Source organism: Hippoglossus hippoglossus, chromosome 5 (genome assembly GCF_009819705.1).
Source record: "Hippoglossus hippoglossus isolate fHipHip1 chromosome 5, fHipHip1.pri, whole genome shotgun sequence".
Lineage (NCBI taxonomy): Eukaryota > Metazoa > Chordata > Actinopteri > Pleuronectiformes > Pleuronectidae > Hippoglossus > Hippoglossus hippoglossus.
In genome coordinates this window covers 8,963,432-8,980,314 of record NC_047155.1, presented here as the reverse complement: position 1 = coordinate 8,980,314, position 16,883 = coordinate 8,963,432, and the positions used below count along the sequence as shown (strand labels likewise).

Below are 16,883 nucleotides of genomic sequence, written 5' to 3'. Positions count from 1 at the left end.
GCACATTCTGTACCGGAGACTCGCGCGCCGCGTGAGTGAAGTAGTACATTCGACTTCACCTTGTCACTCAGGTTCGGTCGTAAAAGGCTTCAGTCAAGTCGAGAACCGGTAGAAAATGTAGATCTTGATTTGTGACTTCGGTGGGTTGACTCCAGCTGTCAAAAGGCAGTGTTGCAGCACTAAAGGTTTGAAAGCTTATCACAGCTGAACTCAATGGTATTTTGAAAGTTGCTCCTTGTAATTACAAAAATATTTTTCACTCCGGTGAACTGTGTAATGATGTTTAAACTGTAGTGTACGTTCACCGACTACGTTCTAGTCTGTATTTTATGTCGCACTTAAATTATAAACATTTTTTTTACTTTGAAATCAGTATATTATTCATATCTTATTTACAGTGTATATTCATATTCATTAATGTGGTAATTTATTTGGGCTGAAAATGCTTTGGTATTATCACTGTTGCTTAGAATGCTCCAAACTGTGATTCACGATATTTTCCTTTGAGACACTCTCTAAATACATACAGTACATACATATATTTTTATATTTGTGTCATACTAATGCAATTTACCTGCCTTACAAGGCACCCTGACAAAAACATACATCATCTTTCAGTATTCGTATAAAAAACATGTGAAAGTAAAAGGAGAAAAAGACAGAACTACTATGCTACGTATCTATGAAGTGACTCAATCAAGAGTTTTTTTCAGATCACTGTCTAATTTATGTTTCATAGATAAACAACAATCATACAGTTCACAATAAAAATCAAAGTAGAAAAACTAAATGAATCAGATTAGGGACCAATTGGTCAAATCTGCAAATTTAATGTATCATCACAGATAAAATACCTGATCGCCATTGGCCAGATGTGGCTCTTTAGACAGATTATACACAACATAGTTCTCTGTATATTGACTCCCAGGGGTAATAATTAATGTGCTGAGGTTAAAAGGCCTTACTAAGAAATTTTTCGTTTTCAGGACAATAACATGCTCCAATCAGGACTCGGCAATAAAATGTGAGTCAACAAATGTGAAGATTTCCACTGAGACAATCAACACAAAAAAAAGATGTTAATCCTCTTTTGGAAATATGCTGTTGTAGGTGGGATTTTTTTTTTTTTAACTTTCAGTTGCAACTAATTTCTTTATAGATGCAGATCAGTTTGAAGAAAAGATTGCGGTTTACAGCTACAAGAAGTCTGATCACCACGATAAGATGCGAACAGTCAAACTGGTCCTCCTGCAATGCTGCTGGGTCAGAAAAAGCTTTTACAATCAAATCCACTTGCTGCCTGAAACACCAAACTGCTTCTGGTTTTGCGGCTGAGCCGTCATCCACTATATCGTCAGTCAGCCTGACAGAAAAACACAGAGTGCACCTGATTGTTTCTGGCAGAGAGATCTCAAATTAACACAGAGTGGAAGCTGAAGTCAGAAACCAGTGAACACCACAAAAAAAAAAAAAGAGCCAACTAAAAATGATGGATGAGCTCGCAGCGGTTCCGGCATCGGCAGGTACATTTGAATATGAACGGCCCCGACTGAAAGGTTGCGACCCGTAAAGAGGGGGAACGATTTGAGCAAAGCGTGCAGAGGGGAGAAATGTCAGAGTGAGAATGGCAGGAAATGTGTTAGTGACAAGGAAAAAGCTGCCCCTGGTATTCTAGAGCCCCGATGAGTAAAAATAGGGCATTGGGCAAGAAGGCAGGAAACCAGCAGAGCGAGGCCTCTAGTAGGAATTTCTTCTGGGGAGGAGAGATAAGGGACTTAACTCCCTCCTGTCTGGGCCGGCTGACTTTTACATGCGACATGTGATCGTGGATCACTTATGTAGAGATGGACAGAGGAAGAGGAGATTGAAGAATTGAATAAATGATTTGTGCACTGACTGATGTGTGTGTGTGAGTGTGTGTGTGGACTGACGAGTCAGTTATCAAGGATCGACAGAACTTTTTAATTAGGTCAAGACTTGTGATGGAAACCAAAGATCACACACACACTACACACACACACGCACACATGCACACACAGTGTTCTCTCTCTCTCACACGCGCACACACACATGCACATGTTGAGGTAATGACTAAGAGGTGGAAAGTACCGTGTGTGGTTCCTCAGGTTGGAAAGTGGAAGTTAGACAATAAACAGTGGCCTTATCAGACTCGGGACAGAGCTTCCAACCTGATCGCCCGACATCACTCTGAATATTTGAAACAAATATGACCTCAGCCGACTCACTCCTGTGCACAGGCCCTTTTGATGGAAGGGGCCCTCAGTGGCCCTGCAGTGCACAAACTCTGTCATTTTACTGATCACACGGTGTTATTTGATTTGCTACGTGACATCACCAAATTTATCTGGATTTTTTTCTTTTTTCTTCCACAAATCAAATTTACCAGCCCGGTGAAATGTGAGATCGATGCCCCAGAAGAGGCGAGACAGTGAGATGATTATCATACCATTGATTACAGTCATTTGCACACTGTCAGTAGCTGAAGTAGAGTAACAGGGCGTTGACTGACAGCTACACATTTGACAATCTGACCACTTCTTGTAAACTGTGGGTGGTGCAGGAGTTACCGCTGAAGTGTTAACTCGAGAAAGTAAATATAGTGCAACAGCTTAAAATTTTCACCAGCAATGGAGTTCACCAGTGTTTAATTATTGTTTGTGTGTTACTACAGTGATGCATGTTTATCTTTGACTTTTTAAATCACCTGGGAAAAGAAAATACACATAATTATACTGATTGTAAATGGTGAATGTTTCTTGGTACAGACTGAAACTGCTGCCAAACTTTGGGTCGAGTTGTCGATGGAATTGATCCATTGACTCTTTATCAAAATGGGCGTAGACTCCGGATCCGGAAAGTGAAGCCAAAGCAAAGCGGAAGTGACTGAAACCTGTATTCTCTCAAATGACCAAAAGATATTCTCTTAAGGAGTCTATGGTTTTAATGACTAGTTTAAAAAAATAAAAAAGCCAAACTCTGCACCTTGAAAACCAACAGGTGGCTTCACGGTGAGCTGTTCGTATTGAGACATTGGAAATGATATCTCACTCGGGTGATTAAATAAGGGTTTATTTACCTTATTGAATAGGCCACTGGAAATCCGGAATAATATACAAATGGGAAGGCCTGGTATCGTATTTCGTGAATACAGTATTTCTGCTCTGTGTCTGCGACATACATGCTTGGACCAGTGTTATATAATCGTCCTTACGTGTCCTTGTTGTGGGGAGTTGCTGTCATATTGAGGACACGGTCTTCCTTCCAGCAATATCGCAGTATGAGACAATAACCTAAATACCTGTCAGATTCTTCTGATTCTGCCTCTCTGTAATTCTTAACCTCGCTCTGTCGTTGTGATCCCATTTCATCCTCACATTCTCACTGCTCGCTCTCCCTCTCTCTCGCCCACACTCCCTCGTGGTCACTCTCTTAAGTGATTGCTACATTTCATCTCATGGTAAATCGGCCGTCAGCCCGGTGAGCTCCCATTATGCAAATGATGGGCAATTCAATTTCAGTTGGTCGGAGGGGGAATTTCTAATTAGGGTGAGGCACAGCGGCACTCAAGATGGAGAGAGAGATGTAAAGTCAGAGAGGGAGGAAGGCAGAGAGGTGCTGTGAATGGAGAGAGGGGGTAAACGAGAGCGAGAGAGGGGGATGAGGACGGCTGGAGAGAGAGTGAGGAGTGGAAGAGGAGACGGATCCGTCCACAAAGTCAACACCTGCATCACAATCATACTCTTCTGTTGGCTCTCACTCTGTTCGCTGTTTTTCATTCCTCGTTATTTCATTTTGATAAAGTTCTGGTTCTGAGAAACCGTTTAACTTTAAAAGGTTTGTTATGCTGAAGGCAGGATTTTACGGTAAAGTTAAATTTGAACAAAAATTAGAAACAGTGTAATCATAACTAAGTGAGTTAAGTTCTCAGTTTAGCAAAATGACATTTTCATATAGGGAGAAGGTAAGGGTACATAGAACCGACATATTTATCAGATGGATGATAAAATTTGCCTTTCATTGACACGTCAATATCATTGTTTATATTTTCTGATATGTAATAACATAAAAACTTTTATTTCACAGTGTAAACAATTCAGATTTTTTTTCCATTTCACATTTTTTTTAAATTTCTTATGAAATAAACCTAATTTGTGTTGATACCGACGGTTATAGACGCAGAAAATGTTCACTCCCGGCCTCATTAACAAGTTCTGCAAAGACGAAATAATGATAATCCAAATAAATGAGCTACACTTTTGGCTACAAGTACAAGTACATATGGGCTTACATCGTGTGGTACAGTGTCATATCTTATACAGTAGGAATACGTTTTTCTCAGGGTGTGAAAGAGCTGACAATTATTCCACCGTCTTTTCAGTTATAGAACATTTCAAATTCAGTTTTATCTGTTTTGGAAATAACATTTTAAACACACCTGATGTTTTCTCTTTCCAGCACGTTAGTATCTAATCCTTTAGCTTTGCTGGTTTCAACTTAACATGATGAATACAATTAATACATTTGCAATATGTGCAGTTATTTCTGCAATTAGATTTTTATAAATACATTTTTTTCGGTGTCCTGCCGCCGTCAGAATGGACCAGTCCTGTGCTGCAAATGTATTTTGATGGAGCATCTTTTTCTTTTTTTTCTTCACTGTAATGAAGCATTGTGCCTGTCTGTGTTTTTTATTTATTCAGCAGCCCAGAGGGACGACATGTTTCCTGCAGGGAGAACAAAAGAAAGGAAAAAAAGCACTTGGTCAAACTGTTTCATCTTGATTGAGTGAATGTGCTCGATTTAGCTGACGGTTGTTTGCATAGTCAGGTAGTTTGTGTGTGTGTCCGTGTGTGGTAGCGCTTAGTTAACAGTCATTTATGATTTGATCTATGTGTTGCTTCATTTTAGTGTCTGTATCGCACACTGCCCACTCTGTCTTTCTGCGTGTGTCTGTGTGAGTGTGAGCGTGGGAGTCTGTGCACACACATTTTGTTGGTGTGTGTGTTCTTTTCTGCACATCCACACTTACTGTATCTGAACATGTGTAGGTGTATGAAAGTGTTGGGTATCAACCATACATTCACACATGAGCAGGAACACTGCACGGTGCACACACACACGCACGCACACACGCACGCACGCACACACACACACACACAGAGGGAGAACAGAGGATTCAGCTGAGATCAGCAGCTCACCCTAGGCTGTCAAATATTCTGTCAGCACAACCCAAGAATCACAATTGGACTCTTTGGGAGGCATTAATTCAAAGCACCGTAACAATGCTCTCTGAAACCAAATCAACTGCCTGTAGTCAGCATATCAACTCCCAACCAACTCTCTCCCTCTATCTCCATCTCTGTCTGTCTCTGGTCTCTCCTCTCTCTCTCTCTCTCTCTCTCTCTCTCTCTCTCTCTCTCTCTCTCTCTCTCTCTCTCTCTCTCTCTCCCACTCTCTCTGTATTTGCTGCCTTGTCTTTTCCTTACTGCCTCTCTCTCTCTCTCTCTCTCTCTCTCTCTCTCTCGCTCAAATCGGTGATTGAACTTCTAAATATGTTGCTGGAGCTGACTTACTGTACACGATTGCCCAATATAGAAAGCAGCTTCCTCTGTAGCTCAGATCCTGTAAAATCAACTCCGTGATTTGAAGTAAACGTGCGTCTAAACAAAACGCGAGCAAAATGTTCCCGACTGCTCGGTTGATATTTATATTACGACAGTTTTGAATAGCGACGTGAACTCGAAGGCTTTAGAGTCAGTAACATTTCAAACAAGGAGACTGTGATGGACAGCGGAAGCAAATGGTGCTTTTTCTTTGTGTTCTTTTCGTTCTTAATTGGACAAGAAGACGTTCAGTTTATTGTCTTCATAAGCGTAATGGAAATAACAGGTCTAGCTGTCTCATTATAAAACTAAATACCTCTGCCAAGGAGGTTATGTTGGTTTGGTAACGTAACCTGAATGAATTTCCATGAAACGTGGTGAAAGGATGGGACAAGAAAGAACCCAATAAACCTTTGTGCAAATTTGGATGAATAAGACAGATCCAGGATTTTTTTAATCACTTTCTTTAACATTACGAGATGTGGCTGTTTTTTTTGACACTTTCAAATATTCCCCAGGGAATAATTCATTCACCTTAATGATAAAACTCAGGCCTCGTTAAGGGACCAATATCTTTGAGTGTATGTAATTTGGTTGTTGACTTGGCATTTTACGTCCTTATTTGTTTATTAAATTAATTTATTAAACATTAACCTATAAAATCCAAATGAATAGCGAAATTAAATGCCCTCATAATTTCCTACAGCCCAAGTTGACGTAATGTTTGTCCAATCAAAACCCCAAGTTACAAGCATGTTCACTATACAGTATAAGATATGAGGTGTAACACAGAGTTAATTGATTGGTATTGAATTATCCCATTAAAAACACTGCTCATCTTACCGTCACTTTATCAATATTACTACATTAATCAAAAATCTCTACACTGACTTTTTTTTATTTTATTGGCTAAGTAATTTTAAAGGCGCCATATGAAAATATTTATACCACAGACGCAGAGTTTCTCATTAAATCAAATGACAGATGCAGCCTGAGATTCAGCAGCCTCTGCTCTCCTCAGCAATCGCAATTTGTGTAGGAATAATTCTCCTGCAGCTCCGGCTCTGTATTAGAATAATTCAGCTCTTGCATGTACCTCCATTGGAAATAAACAGAAAAAGAGAAAATCCCCTGTTTTGTATTTGCTAAATCTTCCTCCAACCATCTGTTTGCTGCCTTCACCGCACCAGTTTGTGGCCGGCACGCAGCAGAGGTGCTGGCTCTGCTTGTCAGTTGCTGGTTGTAAGTTGTATTGTTGTAACAGCATGTTGTTTTGCCTTCAGGAAACTGCCTCATAAAAAAGATGGAGCTCAGAGAAAAGAAGAAATATAAAGATAAATGAAAAGTTTCTTTTCTCCCCTTCTGTATCAGGGGGAGGAAGGACACCGGCTGCACTTTATTAACGTGCTCCATCTCTCTCTTGTTTTTGTGTCACGTGTGATACATAGAGCACGTGTGTGTCTGTGAGAGAGAGAGAGAGAGAGAAAGCGACGGAAAAGAGCGCAACCACATTTCTATCATCAGAGGTTATTCCACCAAAGGTTGTCCTTGGTTAGAGCTGTTGCCTTTAGACGTCTAGAAAATTGCGATGTAAATAAGAGGCATCATTTATCAATTGATTGCTTGTCTCTCATATTCAACTTCACTGTAGATGAAGCTTGATTACTTTTTCCTTCCATTTGAACTAAAGCAATTTACTCTTTAATTTTGCACTTTGATGAATTCAACAACAAAATGCACTTGACCACAGAGTGGAGACAATCTTTAATTACATCTATAACTTCCTCCTTCCTGCGCGGAGAGTTAAAGAAATTTAATCCACTCAATAATCTGCACTTGCACTCGGGCTGCACTTAGTATTTTATAGCTTTAGCATTGGCACACTTTTAGATGGCGCTGCTGAATTTTGCTCTTGCTCTTGAAAACATGCAGTCAAGCTTTGCATTATTGTTCCAGCAGAAGCAGAATCTACAGTTGGTGACAGCCGCGAGTGGCTGCAGGCAGACACACACACACACACACAGTTGAGTCAAAGAGAACAAGACAGTCGGGGAGGAGACAGGAGAGCAGCGACGTGTCATAAAAGTTTGAGAAACGAGCACACAACTGTAAAACCAAACTCTGATGCAGATGCACGACGTCCACTTTCACCATTCTTATAGCACAACACTGTCACCTACGCTACATACAGTAACAGTCACTGTGGTTTGTCAGATTTTCATAAATGGGTTGTTCCATTACCAACAAAATCTCACCATGAGTTGGGTTAGAAACTATCACAATTATTTTCTGATATGAGCCCTCACCCTGTCTGGTGTGTAGGAGTCAGGGGGAATCCCTCTGCAGAAATTGAATAAAATATTCATAATTGTGTTTTCATTAGCTTTTAATTACCACTGTGTCTCATTACCTTAGAATGAGCATTTTATGTCAACAGCGGTATTAGTTCCACTTATACGCCATGTTACACGTGTACCGGTAGGCCAGCGTATGTTCTCCTACACACTGAAGGAACAACATGAGGACGTATTTGCATTTCAAACCCTAACCCTAACATTTCCTGAAATCCAAGTAAACTAAGTTGATAATGAAATAATTGAAAACTGTGTGACACAGACATAGACTCTCCAAAAACAAGTCAAAACAGGAAACAATTTGCAAGCTGTAAAAGTGCTTAGTGTTGCTGAGAACGCATTTAAGGAGTCAGCTAATAAGGAGGCAGTTAAAAAACCAATCAACCAATAAAAAAGATATTTGGAGGAATAAAAGGTCTTAATAAAAACAGCATGTGGGACCAACCCTCATATATTTGGGAAGGCTTGTTCCACAGTTACAAAAAGCTGCAGCTCCATTTTTTTGTGGGGTTATGGGTAGTGGTAGAGGATTTAATGGCTGATAAAGGAACATAAAGCAAAAGGGAATCTGAAGTAGGCCGGTCCTAAGCCCTGGAGAGCTCTGTATACTCGTAGAAGGACTTTAAAATCAATCCGAGAAGATACAGAGAGCCAGTGCGGTGACTGATGTGTTCTCTCGTCTTTGTTTTTGTTTGCAGTCGAGCAATTCAACCAATCTAGAATTCTAGATAGGTTGCGACCTCTCAATGGACTTTTTAGGAAGCACAGTAAAAAGTGCATTGAAATAGTGTATTTGAGTTGAAAGCATGGATGAATTTTTCAGCATCCTGTTGGGTCAGGTCGTAGCTTTGTGGTGTTTCTGAGCTGAAAGCATCGGTCACAATGTTCATATGGGACTTCAAACTGAAGTTGAAACATCTTACTTCTTTAGTTTAGTTCTATTCTATTTTTATTCTACTCTTTTTACCTTTATTTATTCTGTCCTGCTGTAGTTCCCGAAAGTTTTCTCATGCATGGATTATCTTTTCTTCTCCATAGACTGTATAAAAAGATGTACAACATAACGGCTCCCCAAAAGTGAGGCTGCAGAATAGGTCATAAACCCAGCCTCCTCCATGTCAGTGGATGGGACATGGACCAAAAGTTAAAGTACACGTCGTCAAATAATTTGTTCTCAATTATGTTTTTCGTCATTGTAGGTACTTATCACTGTAGTGTTTGTTCAAGTGTTCATTTTTCCAGTAAGTTTGGTTTTAAATTAGTTATTTGATGCTATAAGAATGGGGTGAAACATCATGATTGACAGCTGAGACTGGAATGCAAGAAGTTGGAATTTCTGTCTTATTCTTTTATCGAATTTGAATTTTTTGTATTTTTATATAATCAGCTGTTCCCACCACAAAAGCACAGGCAGGATCATGTCGATACTCTCAACCTCACGTGTGTTTACACCAGGAATGGATGGAGAGTCAATAGAAAACCTGCGGTTAGCTATAAATAGCCTCGGCTCAAATGCTGCTGTTGGCTGGATATTCCCAACGGTGTGATCAGCAGTTGGAGTGTCAGTGGTGGCCTGAGGCAGGTAGCCCCTGGGTTCATGCACTGGTTATGGTCGAGCTGCTTAGCCCTTAGCTGACATCTTTTTCACACACACACACACACACACACACACACACACACACACACACACACACACACACACACACACACACACACACACACACACACAAATGTACAAACACTGCAGCCAAATGGAATATGACCTAGTTATTGATTTACAATCTATGTTGAACTACCCAGGAACATCTGAACAGTTACTATAAACATATGTACAATTTGCATCAATAGCTTATGATAGAGTTCTCCTGCTTGTGGCCTGTACTCATCACTGTGTTGTATTGATTCATTACACTCGTGCTGGATTCACAATAGACTCTGAACACATTTCTCTCCCTGGACCTTGATCCATATCCCGTATTCAGACACGCTCCTCTCTTCTGGTATAATTTCAGTCTAGCTTCCCTTTGAAAAAAACCCCCAACTCTTTAATGTCACTGTCTTCAAGGTCTGAACTCACAGATGGTGGCATAAATACTGTAGATAAATTAACATGAAAAGATGTCATTGAATCCTTCCCTAAATCCTGCAAAGTAAAGTTTTAGTAAAGTTGAGAAGGAGACAAATCTGGGTCAGGGACGAGAGGTAGCATCTGTTTTAAAATCTAAAAAAGCATGAAAACCGTAGATGTAAAGCTCCATGAAAATAATACTGGTGTCGTCCTGCATCACATTAAATGCTATCGTACTGTATTCAGTGAAAAATTCATGAAGTCAAATGATTCATCACAACGCAATATGCAAACCAATGTTGCACAATGCACTTGGTTTTTTTGTCTCAGACAACCACAGAAGAAGTGATTCATTCTCTGTTATTGACTGTGAGACCACTGCAGCTGATATGATCTGGTATGTTTATGCAAAGGAACTGACAGGATGTTGTGTTTTATGAGTTCAAATATCAGGAACATGCACTGCAGAGTACACACTGTTCATAAAGTGTTGGACACTGTCTTCATGATGTATAAATACAGCACGTGTGCACATGCATGATTGTGTGTGTGTGCAGACATTGTAAGCACTGTATACCATAGATGAGTGATAGGGTTTCCCCATAAGCCGTTCTATAGGTCTTGCATTCCTCTCATTGGTGGAGTTTGATGTGTACAGACCTTTCAGCTAATCTGGGAAGAATGTCGTCTGCAGACACACACACACACACACACACACACACACACACACACACACACACACACACACACACACACACACACACACACACACACACACACACACATGTGTTCCATTAAGTCCAGATCTGCGTAAATAATATAACACGCAGCAGCTAACGTTACAGGTAACTATAACCCCACAGCTGTGCCTTGGCTTTACAGTGCCCCACCAGCCCGACCTATAAAAAGGCAAAAGCCAACACTCAAATCTAATGAGGAGACGTAGTGTGTGTAGGAGGCAGCAGAGGGTTTTTTTTTCTGCTTGGATGTTGAGAATAAAATCTAATTAAAATAATATATCGGCAAATGTTCTTTCAACTTCAGCAAACATAGCAAGGTTATACGTAAAGATACTTTACAGTTGAACAATAAAATACTATGTACTATTAAAGATGGAAGTAACCGTGAATATTCCATATGTAATTAAATATTAACTATATTATCCTTGTGGTCCCCATTCAGAATCCTTTTTTTGCTTTAAAATTAACACAATTGCATGTTTTCAATGTCCTGTTCACAAAGTGGTCGATTTGACCTCATCAGCAACGGCCTCGAGTAACGGTCTTATTATTTTCATTATAAAAACGACTCTAACTGAGCTTAACTGTTCCGGGTCTCTCTCCCCTCTCTCCCCTCTCTCCCCTCTCCCTACTCCCCACTTTTCCACCCACCTCTCCTCTCTCCCCCGTTCTTTTGCACCCACCTCAACCGGTGCTTGCTCGTTGTGGCAAACGTTGGGTTTTTCCATAACATCGTTAGATCTCGACCCTACTATGTAAAGTGCCTTGAGGTACTGTATGTTGGGATTCGACACTATGCACATCAAATTGCAGTGGATTCAATAATGTGTTTGCAGACATTTCAGCCCCTCAGTGTGGTTTGAGACCACGTGCATCATCGTAATCGTCCGAGCGAATGTACTTTCTCAACATGATCTGTCAGAAGTAATCTGAAGCTTATAATGAGTATCATGTAAAATGTGTACATGGACATAAGTGTTTGTCACGTGGCAGGAGTCGTGCGAGACAGCATATCACAGCTTCCTCTCTCCCCACCCCTCCCCCTATTGTTAATGCTTCTAGATCCAGACGACCATCATTGGGTCTGTGTGTTTATTGTCTGCCTGATCTGCTCGCGCTGATTGGCTCCATCCCACCGAGCGACAGGACAATGTTTGCTTTTGCTGTCTGCTCCGGGGAAGTCCCCCCCTGTCCTCGAACAGGCTACAGTAACTGATACAAAGTTCAGAGGATGCCAGGGTCTTCCTGGTGTGGTGCAGCATCTTCCTGTGGCTGCACAACAAAGTTAGTCAGAAACTGTTCGAGCTGTAAATTATTTACCTCCACTGATCTCAGAGAGGATTATAGCAAAACGAATAAACGTGCAAAAGCCACTCACTGCTTTGTTTTGGGCCGGAATGAGAGTGTGGTTCTTTGAGATTAAAGAAAGAGAAAGAGAGAGGAGGTTAGACTCAACATGGTGTCAAGCGGCGATGTTAAACGGCTGCCAGCATCTGGTTTCGGTAGAAATATCACAGAAACCCAAAGCCAGCCAGAGAGTGAAAGAGAGGTGAAGAGGGTGAGAGTGTGTGAAGTGAGGGCTGGAAAACAAAAGAAAGGTGTCAGAGAACAAGTGTAGAGAACAATGCTTCTTGCACTCGCAAACTGTTGTGAGCCAGCGAGTGAACGCGAGGAGTTTGGCTGTTGCTGTTCTGGGTGCCAGCTCTCCTAATGAGTCTGTCAGGGCCAGTTAGTGCAGCCGGGCCCGCCTGTGTCCCCTCCAGGCCACAGACAGCTGTTATTAGCCCCGTAATGGCATGCCACAGGGCCAGATTAGCCCTGGCACACTGGAGAAATATCAAACATTCACTTACTGCGGCTCCTTTGCTGGCTGCAGCAGCGATTCTGCGAGGCATTCATTTAGCGGCGATGCTGGCAAGCTACCTAACAAGCCACGTAAGAAAAAGTCTCCAGTGAGGGATGCAGTTAGTGTACAGTAGCTGCTCCGCTAGGCATGAGAGAAAAAGAAATGTTTGGCTCGAGGAACGACGAGACACAGCACAACACACTATGTTGCTAATTAGGGATGTCGCGACACCAAGAATTTAGAAGTCGAAGCCGATACCATGAAATTTCTCGATTCTCGATACTCAATTCGATACCACGGCAAAAAACAAGAACAAAACAATAAACCTCCTTTGCCTTAACACACACTACTTGATACAAGTATTTGGACATACACAAAACAACAGTGGCTATGTAAAAAAAAACTATTAAAATTACAAAACAGATCAGTGGTGTGTAAGAAAATAATGAGATTTTCAGGTAATAGCTCAATGACTGTAAGAAAACAGCAGAGGCTGCACATGCAATGTACTAACACACACTCTAGAATTTGGGCATCGACTTGTACCAAAGTATCGGTTCTCGTGAGATCCCTATTGCTAATTCTGACCTATTTATTTACCTGACCCTCCTTATTATAAACTGCAAAGAGAAAATTAATTCAAATGTGCATATTGGAAAAATCATAAAAATACATTTCCAGACAGTGAATAGCTGCTCTGCTGCTTCATGAGTTGTTGGCTGTTCGGGCGGCTCTGAGCAAAGTTGTAAATGGGAGTTCTTTTTGATAACGCCTGTGTCATCATTATGCGAACCATATTGACAAGATGGCCGCGGCTGTCTACTCATCTGTTTTCACCTCTCATAACGAGCGGAGGAAATCAAACCCTTACACAGCAAGAACACGCTCCCGCTGCACCGGGAGATAACCTGCACTGCACACAGGCTGCGATGGGCCTACGCCATTAGCTCTGCACACTGTTAACACATACAGTGCACTGCAGAGATTGCTTTAATGCATAATATGTTACATAAGCTCCTGCATACATTGCTTTGTGTGCGCATAGTAATCAGATTGCATTTAGGCAAATAAACTCGATCTGCAAAGGTGTTTTAATGGCGGTTCCACTGTAAAATGTGCAGCCCGCTGTGCTTCTGGTTTGCTTTGACTGGCTACAAATGAAAGGTGGAAGCATTTTGGTTGGTTCAGGGACACTTTCTCACTTTAACTGTTAATCATAGTGAAACAATGAGTGTCTCACTACAGAGCTAAATGAAGCTCAGCCCATGAATGTGTTTGTGTCTGCATGATCTGTGTCTGATAGAAATGTTTAAAAAAAGAAAGCGAGGAGAAGAGTAAAAAAAGAAAGAAGCGTGAAAGAGAAATGATATTTGTTCTCATTAGCAGCTCAAGTGTGGCAAAGCCATTAAGCACTTTACGGCAGGCATGTGGTTTTCCAGAGCCCGACAGATGACGGATGATATATATTTGCCGATATGAGCCTTTCCCAGATGATATTGATGTTGATTGATTTTCACATTATATTTAAAAGTATGTGAATATTTTCTTGATTCAAGTTCTACATTTGTTTGTATTTTCTTCATATTTAATTTAAACTGTAGAATCTGAAACCTCAATTACTTTTCTTTGTAATAAGGGTTTGATGACGACATCTCAGGGATTACTGCCACTTCTTAAAATATTTAATTTATATATATTTCTTATTCATATATTTTTTTATCTATCGATATATTGGTATCAGAATTTGTTTCACTATTTAATATCGGTATTGGCGGATAAATTAACATCGAGGAACCACAGGAGTGAAGCGAGATCAGTAAAGTTCAGAGAAAAAAAGACGAGGAGTGAGATGGAGAATCAGATTTGAAGTGAACCCTGGGATGTACCGCTGCTGTGGCTGTGAACCCCACTGAGCAGCACCGTCTCTCCCCGGCAGGGACCACTTGTTGCGAATCATTAGCTTCCCAGCCACAGAGGCCTTTGCCAGCGCTCCGTCAGGTTGCCTCATGCAGCTGAAACTCACACGGGGAAGTACGTGGAGGAGCTGGCAGGCATAGTCCCCCACTGCACTCTAATTATCAGCTGAGCAGCGTATAGGAAGAGGGAGTCGGTCGACTACAACGGCGCTCGGGAGCCCTGGCTACCAAACACAACAGCTTAGTTCCATTAGTGCCGCTGACGAGCAAACCTCATCCAGTTATTATGTGTGGTACATCACCATGAGGTGATGTGATTTAACGTGGCAGATAGTGTGCAGGCTTTGTGATTTGGTGGAAATTTATGAAACGAAGACTGTAAAAAAAAATGGTCATCATAAAACGAACTGTGCGGCGTGTGTGCGGCTCCGCTGAATGATCCCTGCACTCGGGACGATGAAATAAAACTTAAGTAACTTTGAAACTCAATTAGTTGGAAACCAATTTAATTCATATCTGTGTCTTTTCACTGTGATTTTACTGCTGCGCTTAATCCTGGTGAAGTTTCACACTGAATTTTTTTGTTCAGTGAAGAAAATTAACTTGAAATCTCTGTCTCCTTCTGCCCCTCCAGAGCAGATACGCTGCCGCAGATCGAGGCGTGAGGCTCTACAGTTCCCTGCCCATGCGCCCAAACCCTGACGGCAAGAGACTGCCCTCTACTGGGGTAAGAATCCTCTCTCTCTTTCCCCCCCCCCCCCCCCCCCCCCCATCCTCTCACCCCTTGATCTCACCCACATGTACCAAAAAAAAGAAACATTAAACCTGCGCACATCCAGTGAGAGGCACAGTGACACATCGGCAGCAGTGTCGACTTTTTTAGTATTTAATGTACTTTCCCAATACAAGTGGTAGCTGGGAATTCCTGTAATTGAAAGCTGAACGACTGATAAATACGATCAGAGATATCTGACATGACACTTCCCTCAGCCACCACGACTCCTCTCTCATCCTCCACCACCGCCACTACTGGCTCTTCCCACGCCCACTCCGACAGACCTGCTCTGTCCCCCCTCCCCACACCATGATTGGCCACCGCAGGGCTCCCAGGAAAGCACCCGTCTGACTTGGTGGTTTGTGCGGTGTTAGCTTTTCACAGAAGCGTGTAGCTGCAGCTGATAGGGGGGCTAACTGCCTCCTACTGTATTAACACTGACAAAATGTGGCTTTTTTGGACACAAGAAGGAGGAATGTGGATTGAATGCCAAATTATTTAAATGTTTTGGGAAATTCCCTTTATTTTACATCTATTGTTTTAAACATCAAAGTCTTACAGTTGTTATTGCTCATAGAGATGCTTGGAAAAAAGAAACAGATAAAGTTTATTGAAGTTCAGTGATGCAGCACTTGTAGTACTTCGACTTTGACAAAGTGCTGGAACAGTCGCTCTACCTTGTTTGTGAAACCGCTCTTTCATTTTCATTTAAAATAAAAACATGAAATCTTTTAGTATTGTGAAAATCATAATTAGAATCTCGCTTGTCCTGCTTTTATGCATTTATGTAACAAAGGAGGGAAAAAAATGAAAGAACAAAAGAGCAAAAAGAGAGAATTTAATTTCATATGTCCTCCTTTTTCATGTTTCACTTCATGCCGCTGCTTTTTGAATTATCTCTCCGCTGCTCCGGGCTCAATGAGAGGACGAGTGGGTGAGCGAGGAAGAGACAGAGTGAGAGAGGCAGACAAAGCGAAAGCTGCGTAATATTGTTGGTGCGCACCTTTTTTAATTACAATAGAGATTGTATTGATGTCTCAGGCCACATGTCCTAAATCATTTATCAAGGGGGGGAGAGTGCTAACAAAGCATTTCTAAGAAACCCATCCTCTCTCAGGGGGCTGGAATCATACGTTACCTAAAGTGAATATTGTTAATGCCGCTCTGTGGAGAGACCCACTTACAAATCATGGGAATGACTTCCTTGTCAGGTAGTAAAGATGTATCCACTTTCATGTGATCCTCTGTTAAACCATGCATCTGAATCCACATGCAGAATGTGCCTATAAAACGAAGAGGGCCACGTTAAAAAGTGATGGAGAAACATTCATGTGAGGAAAAGAACATTTCTAAGGACACATCCATACTGCTACTACATTTCTGTATTTCTCCGGAGTTTTAGAGATGTGAAAACGGGAGAGTTTGGAAATGCTGCATCCTTCGGAGAATCGCGTCACAGCGGCGCGACTAGACTGTCTAAATTCAAAGACTCCTCCAAATGCGGCCGACGAATGCATCCTTCCACCCCCGAGAAACGAAGGCTCCACCGGGTGGATCCGG

At 41.5% G+C, this 16,883-nt stretch overlaps 1 protein-coding gene across 3 annotated transcripts in view; it reads left to right on the top strand.

Moving 5' to 3' along the window:
* The window catches only part of tox2 (TOX high mobility group box family member 2), a 114,091-nt gene that overhangs the window by 36,888 nt on the left and 60,320 nt on the right, over positions 1-16,883 (top strand). For all 3 annotated transcript variants that reach the window (XM_034585479.1, XM_034585480.1, XM_034585478.1), the window contains exon 2: positions 15,183-15,275. In XM_034585479.1, coding sequence (XP_034441370.1) covers positions 15,234-15,275 — 42 coding nt within the window. In that variant the 5' untranslated portion in view covers positions 15,183-15,233. The remainder of the gene's footprint in view (positions 1-15,182; positions 15,276-16,883) is intronic.